At 47.5% G+C, this 7731-nt stretch overlaps 1 protein-coding gene across 1 annotated transcript; it reads right to left on the minus strand.

The window, feature by feature from the left end:
• Window positions 1–3607: 3607 nt before the first annotated feature.
• On the minus strand, window positions 3608–4054 carry LOC141372196 (histone H2B type W-T-like). Its single transcript, XM_073890708.1, has one exon. The coding sequence runs from the start codon at window positions 4052–4054 to the stop codon at window positions 3608–3610; it is 447 nt and encodes a 148-aa protein (XP_073746809.1).
• Between the last annotated feature and the right edge of the window lie 3677 nt (window positions 4055–7731).

Genomic DNA, 7731 nt, shown 5'->3' on the forward strand with positions numbered 1-7731 from the left:
TTATCTCTCTGTTAGTCCTTATCATGTGTCTCACTCATGTCTTCCACTCTTTTCCTAAGTTTAGTGAGTATCCTTACTGATCGTTGCTTTAAATTCTCTATCAGGCCTGATACTTACATCTGTTTTGCTTAGATCCCTGGTCATGGCCTGGTTCCCTTCTTTCGTATGGGATAAATTTCTCTGTCTCCTCGTTTTGTCTGCCTCTCTGTATCTGTTCCTGCGTGTTACAAATGTCAACTACGTCTTCTGCTCTTGAAAGTAGCGACTTTAGGAAGCAGTAGTCCCAGAGTGAGCTGCCATGCAGTGTCCCCTGTTCAGCAGAACCTGGCACTTCAAGAGAATATTCTATGTGTGTTGCTTATGCCCTGCTGTTTTGTCTGAGTCACTTTCCTTTCAGTGCAGTCATCTGCACTGACACTCTGCCTGTTGCGGTCTGTGCTGCTTCTCTGTGGTTTCACTCAGACCCTGGCAGGCCAGCTCTGGGGACCGGGGAGATGTGCCCACCAGGGAACTTGGGAACAAAATTTGCATTGGGCCACCAGTCCTATGTCAGATTCCCCCAAGTGCTGTGGGGCCTCGGTCTGTGCGTGGGGTTGGCCAGTGGCGTGAGACTGGGGGTGGCTCGAGGCAATGGCTGGGTGCAGCTGGGCCCCGCCCACAATGGTGCTTGCGGGTGCATGGCTGGGCAAGGCATGACAGCTGGGCATGGATCTGCAGCTGGGCAGGGAAGCAGCTCTGCACCGGTGGTTGGGTGTGGTATACACCACTTAAAAATATTTGCCATGACCCTACAGCTGAGCCCAGCAGGCCTGGAATGAACAAGTCCTCAGGAGAACTGGTGGGCATGGCACACTGCTAGCAGGTTAGGTAGCAAGGGTCTATGCAGTGCTCAGATGGCCCTGTGTTTATGCTGGGGGGCAGGGGAGGAAAATGGCCCCTGCAGCTCCACCCTCGTCAGAGAGGTCCCCCACCACCCTTCAAAATCAGTATGAAGAGTTCCGTCTCCCGTGTGCCCCTGTAATGGTGCAAACTGCCGTTTTTATGTTGCCCCTCCACACAGGCTACTCTCTCTTTAAGGGTGGCAACCCAGGTGTCACTCGCCCTCCTGGCTTGCCCAGTGTGGAGTTAGCTGACTTTCAAAGCTCCAGGCTCCAATCCCACTGGTTATACAAACTCATCGTATTTAGCCCTTCTGGTTTCCACAGCCAAAAAGTATGGGCATTACCCTCCCCCATGTGAGCTCTCTGGTGCGAGGGCCCATTTCTCTGCCCTCTCCCCATGCTCAGCTCCCTCCTTCCTGCGGGCAGCCTCCCTCCACGTTTCTGACCTTCCTAACCTTTCAGATGCAGCTTCCTCCCTATATTTAGTTGTGGGGTTTCTTCTTCCAGTCTTTGGGTTGCTCTTTGGTTTATTTATTTTTTCTGGATAATATCTAGTTTTAAATGTGGGACAGGGTGAGCTCAGGCTCCTCCTGCTCTGCCATCTTCCCAAGCTCCTCTGGATTTGCGTTCTTAAATGACTTTTTAAATAATATGATATGTATGAGACCAGTGTGCATGAATAACCTTGAAAAACCACTGTAAGTCATGTGGACAAAAAGGGCCTTTTGAATCAGCAGCAATCAGCATGATAGAAATTAAGTGACTTAGTGAAACAGGATTTTAATTTTTTAAATGGTCCACAGTCCTTTCTCTGAAAATGCATATGGCTCTGAAAAGAGCTTTTGGTTTCAAAAATTCAGTTCCCCATGTAAATGGCAATTTCTAAAGACCACCCACAAGGATTTACTGGCACTTAATTTTATGGTAGCTTTCCTTGGGTATTTATGCAGCAAGTCCCCCATCCCTTTCCATATCCCTTTGGCTTTATCTCTCATCTAATGGGCTCAAGAAAAGGTTGGATTGCTGTAGTTTACCTAGCTGTTGTCTCACTGTTTGGCTCAGAGTGACACCATTCACAGGCTTCTACATTCAAATCAAAGGTCATTTAGAATTTATTTTAAGAGTTCACATGGAACACAGGGCAAACATAACGAAATAGTGGGTTTTCGTGCAACGTGTAACAAATTTCAAAGGATTGAAGCCCCCACACCCCACCCCTACAGTGTATTCCCCTTCACAGATATATAGGAAGCTGGAAATCAATTGAATGGAAAGCACTTGGATAATCACCAACCACTTTGAAATTCAGCATGTACCTATAGAAAAAGGAAACAAAGAATGGAAAAAAGCCCATGCGCCAAGAAGAAAAACACAATGAGTGTTAAAGTGCATTACCATTCCCTAACTCCTCTTCCCCATCAAATTACTTGAGGTAGAGGAAGGAGTCACCTTAATTCCCTTAAGTGCCAAGCAGCCTCCTCTGATTTTGATGCGAAAGGATAGGGACATGACCCACCATGACATCTGCATGTTGACACTTCAACCACCCTGGTTAAAAGGAAACGCTTCAACAGAAACCCACAGGCAGATATTTCGACGATCTCACCACCTTACCCCTCAATCTCCAGGCACAGGAAGGCTATTATTGGTTCAGCCCTGGTCAACCCACCACCCTTTGGGCCAATGGCCGTGGATCCTGCGTTGCCAGTTGCTTATTGGCTGCTGCCAGCGGAGACTGGAAGCACAGCTGCTGTCATTGGACTAACACGTCGTCCAGGCATAATTGCAGGCCAGGAAGCCTTTTGTGTCAAAAGGGAATGATGGTAGGCTATCAAGGCACAGAATCAGATAAATTTGAAGGAAGTGAAGTATGCCTTACTATTTTAATTAATTAATTAATTAATTAATTTATTTATTTTTATTTTATTTTGTTACATTAATCACCTAAAGTAGGCCTTTCACAAGGTTGGGAGATTGAACAGGTTGATGATTCTCGATAGATTAAATTTTCTGCACGGTATTTGGGTCTTCTTTTATGTGTTTAATTGAATTAGAATGAGGGGATACTTTGGGGGCATGTGCATGGGGTAAGTGTGAGTTTTGTATCTCCTACACTGTTCACTTGCTGTATCAATACACTCAGAAATGCTCTATAAGATAGTATTCGACACAAGTAGGAGAAGGAGAATAGAAAAGGCAATTAAAATTATTGTGGACCCAGCTGTGACCTAAAGAGTCCCGAAGAAGCTGACCTAAATGACTGGGCCACTTAAGAATGTGATGAAATGTGACATGGTCAAGGAAAATGATATCAGACTGCACCACACACATATATTAAAGTGGACTTCCTCACGGCAAAGGTGTTTTAAGAACAGGCAGGGGCACCTGGGTGGCTCAGTTGGTTAAGCGACGGCCTTTGGCTCAGGTCATGATCCTGGGGTCCCGGGATCGAGTCCCACATCGGGCTCCCTGCTCAGTAATGAGCCTGCTTCTCCCTTTGACTGTCCCCCCTCTCATGCACTCTCTCTCTCTCATTATCGCTCATTCAATAAATAAATAAATCTTAAAAAAAAAAGAACGGGCAGAATGGCACAGGTCCAACGCTAGAGTAGATGGGTCTCTGGAGAGTTACGGGTCTCTGGAGAGTTCCAGGTCTCTTGTGCCAAGTGAGGTTGCTCTGAAAAGAGCCTTTGGTTTGCGAGGTGGGCTGGCGGGCCAGAGGCAGCTCATTTGCGTCTATAGAACCTGATGACGGCTTTGATAGCCTCAGATACGGCGTGCTTGCCAATCTCCCCAGGCAGCACTAGGCACACAGCTGTCTGGATATCCCTGGTGGTGATGGTGGACCGCTTGGTGAAGCGGGCCAGGTGACAGGCCTCCTCGGTGATGCGATCGAAGATCTCCTTGATGAACGAATCCATGACGCTCACAGCCTCCTGTGAGAGGCTCAGGCCCTCGTGAACATGCTTCAGAAGCCTGGAGAAGTAGGTGGCGAAACTGTCGGGGCAGTGGCGGCGCCGGCGGCAGACAAGGCGGTGGCAGCCGCGGCTCCTACCCCGGCAGCGGCCTCCGTGCCTGGGCTGTTTCTGCTTCGGGCTCATCGGGTCCGCTGCTGTGGGCTCCTTGGTGCTAAGGCTTTCCTCAGAAGAGGTCTCACAGCCAGGTTCAGCCATGGGGGTCTCACCTTCCCGACAGCTCAGAAGGAAGGACACTGGCGGCAGCTTGAGCAGCGAGGGCCCATTTATAGTCGCTGCATTTCCTGACATCACCGGCAAGTCTTATCTGATTGGACAGCATGCAACTCTAAGAAGCAGGTCACTGAGCCAGGTCTTGTCAGATCTGACTGCTTGCCCTCGTCGAGCTTGACGTCTCTTCAGTCAGAGTCGGAATCAGGCATCCTCTAATTTTCTTGTGACGGCCACTAGAAAAATGTTCAAACATTGCATGTAAAGGTGTAGTTTCCTCCAGATTTCCACTATGAAATTTTTTTTTCAAGGTGAGTCAGAGAGAGAGGGAAGAGAATAGGGGATTGGGCAGGGGGAGAGGGAGCAACTCCCAAGCAGGGTCCAAGCTCAGCACAGAGCCTGATGTTGCTCTGTATTTCACAACCCTGAGACCGTGACCCGACATCTGGAGGTAAAATACACCTTTACATAGAATGTTTGAACATATTTCTGGCGGCCCCCACAAGAAAATTAGAAGCCGACTGATTTCGATGTCAAGCTCGAGGGAAGCAATCTGATCTGACAAGACTTGGCTCAGTGACTCACTTCTTGTCTTTGCATTTCGTCCAATCAGATAGGACTTGCCAGTGACTTCAGGAAATGCAGCGACTATAAATGGGCGGCACCCCTCAAGCCGCCGAGGACTCCTTCCTCTACCTCAAGTGATTTGATGGGTAGGAGGACTTAGGGTAAAGGTAATGCACTTTAACACTCATTGTGTTTTTCTTCTTGGCTCATGGGCTTTTTTCCTTTCTTTGTTTCCTTTTCCTATAGGTACATGCTGAATTTCAAAGTGCTTGGTGATTATCCAAGTGCTTTCCATTTTATTGATTTCTAGCTTCCTATATATCTGTGAAGGGAGAACACACTGTAGGGCTGGGGTGGGGAGGCTTCAGTCCTTTGAAATTTGTTACACGTTGCACGAAATCCCACTTTTTTGTTATGTTTGCTATGTGTTCCAAGTGAACTCTTAAATTCTAAATGACCTTTGATTTTAATGTAGAAGCCGGTGAATGGTGTCACTCTGAGCCGAAGAGTGAGACAACAGCTAGGTAAACTACAGCAATCCAACCTTTTCTTGAGCCCATTAGAGGAGAGATAAAGCCAAAGGGATATGGAAAGGGATGGGGGACTTGCTGCATAAATACCCAAGGAAAGCTACCATAAAATGAAGTGCCAGTAAATCCCTGTCGGGGTTGCTTAGAAATTGCCATTTACATTGGGAACTGAATTTTTGAAGCCAAAATCTCTTTTCAGAGCCATATGCCTTTTCAGAGAAAGGACTGTGGACCATTTAGAAAAATAAAATCCTGTTTCTCTAAGTCAGTTAACTTCTATCATGGTGATTGCTGCTGGTTCAAAGGGCCCTTTTTGTCCACATGACTTACAGTGGTTTTTCACTTATTCATTCACATTGGTCTCATTCATATCATATTTTTTTTAAATGTCAGTTTAAGACTCTGAATCCAGAGGAGCTAGGGAAGATGGCAGAGTAGGAGGAGCCTGAGCTCACCCCGTCCCACATTTAAAACTAGATATCATCCAGAAAAATTAAATAAACCAGAGAGCACCCCAAGGACTGGAAGAACAAACCCCACAACTAGATATAGGGAGGAAGCTGCATCTGAAAGGTTAGGAAGGTCAGAAACGTGGAGGGAGGCTGCCCGCAGGAAGGAGGGAGCTGAGCATGGGGAGAGGGCAAAGAAATTGTCCCTCGCACCAGGGAGCTCACACGCGGGAGGTTAATACCCATACTTTTTGGCTGTGGAAACCAGAAGGGCTGAATACCATGAGTTTGTATAACCAGTGGGACTTGGTGCCTGGAGCTTTGAAAGTCAGCTGACTCTACACTGGGCAAGCCAGGAGGGCGAGTGACACCTGGGTCACCACCCTTAAAGAGAGAGCAGCCTGTGTGGAGGGGCGACATAAAAATGGCAGTTTGCACCATGCCAGGGGCAAACGGGAAACGGAACTGTTCATACTGATTTCGGAGCATGGTGGGGGACCTCCCTGAAGAGGGAGGAGTTGCAGGGGCTATTTTCCTCTCTTGCCCCCCAGCATAAACACCCGGCCCTCTGAGCGTTGCATGCACACTTGCTACCTAAGCTGCTAGCATTGTGCCTTGCCCACCACTTCTCCTGAAGACTTGCCCACTCCAGGCCTGCTGGGCTCAGCTGTCGGTTCAGGGCTAATTTTGTTAAAGCGGTGCATACCCCACCCAGCCACTGGGTGCACAGCTGCTTCCCTGCCCAGCTGCAGATCCGTGCCCAGCTGTCATTCCTCTCCCAGCCATGCAACCGCAGCCACCATTGTGGGCGGGGCCCAGCTGCACCCAGCCATTGCCTCGAGCCACTCCCAGCCTCATGCCGCTGGCCAACCCCACACACAGACCCAAGCGCCACAGCGCTTGGGGGAATCTGGCATAGGACTGGTGGCCCAATGAACATTTTGCTTCCAAGTTCCCTGGTAGGCACATCCCCCCTGTTCCCAGAGCTGGCCTGCCTGGGTCCCAGTAACACCATAGCGAAGCAGCACAGACCGCAACAGGCAGAGAGTCAGTGCAGATGACTGCACTGAAAGGAAAGTGACTCAGACACAAGAGCAGGGCATAAGCAACACACATAGGATATTCCCCTGAAGTGGCAGGTTCGGGTGAACAGGGGACACTGTACTGAAGGGCACTCTGGGACTACTTCTTCCTAAAGTTGCTACTTCCAAGACCAGAAGACATAGCTGACTTTTGTAACACGCAGGAACAGACACAGAGAGGCAGACAAAACGAGGAGACAGAGAATTTATCCCATATGAAAGAAGGGACGAGGCCACGGCCAGAGATCTAAGCCAAACAGATGTAAGTAAAGGCCTGATAGAGAATTTAAAGCAACGATCAGTAAGGATACTCAATGAACTTAGGAAAAGAGTGGAAGACATGAGTGAGACACATGATAAGGACTAACAGAGAGATAAGGAGTAACATAGCAGAGATAAAGGGCTCAGTAAGCGAAATGAGAAACAGGTTTCATGGAGTGAACAGCAGGATGGACGAAGCAGAGGAATGAATGGGTGACCTAGAAGACAGAGTAATGGAAAGCAATCAAGCTGAACAATAGAGATAAAAAGGAATTACGCAAAACAAGAATAGACTTGGGGACCTCAGGGACTCTATCAAATGTAATGACATTCACATTATAGGAGTCGCAGAAGAAAAAGCGAGAGAAAAGGAGGCAGAACATTTCTTTGAAGAAATCCTAGCTGAGAACTTCCCTAACCTGGGGAAGGAGGCAGTCATCCATATCCACGGGGCACAGGGAACTCCCATTAAAATCAAAAGAAACAGACCCACGCCAAGACATATGTAATTAAATCGGCAAAATAGAGTGATAAAGGAAAATTTGGGACCATCAACTTAATATATATTGGTATATAGAGAAGAGTTTATATACAAACTTAGCGGCAACCTCAAATCAAAAACCACTAATAAATAGGCAAAGAATAAAGTGAAAGGAATCCAAACACATCATTAAGGAAAATCAGCAAAACACGAAAGAGAGAAAGACAACAAAAGATCAGAGGATCTCTTCAGAAACAACCACAAATCAGGTAATAAAATGGCAATAAATACATAT

This window comes from Callorhinus ursinus, unplaced genomic scaffold, assembly GCF_003265705.2.
Source record: "Callorhinus ursinus isolate GAN/ISIS: 27379988/994484 unplaced genomic scaffold, GSC_fseal_2.0 scaffold2415, whole genome shotgun sequence".
Classification (NCBI taxonomy): Eukaryota; Metazoa; Chordata; class Mammalia; order Carnivora; family Otariidae; genus Callorhinus; species Callorhinus ursinus.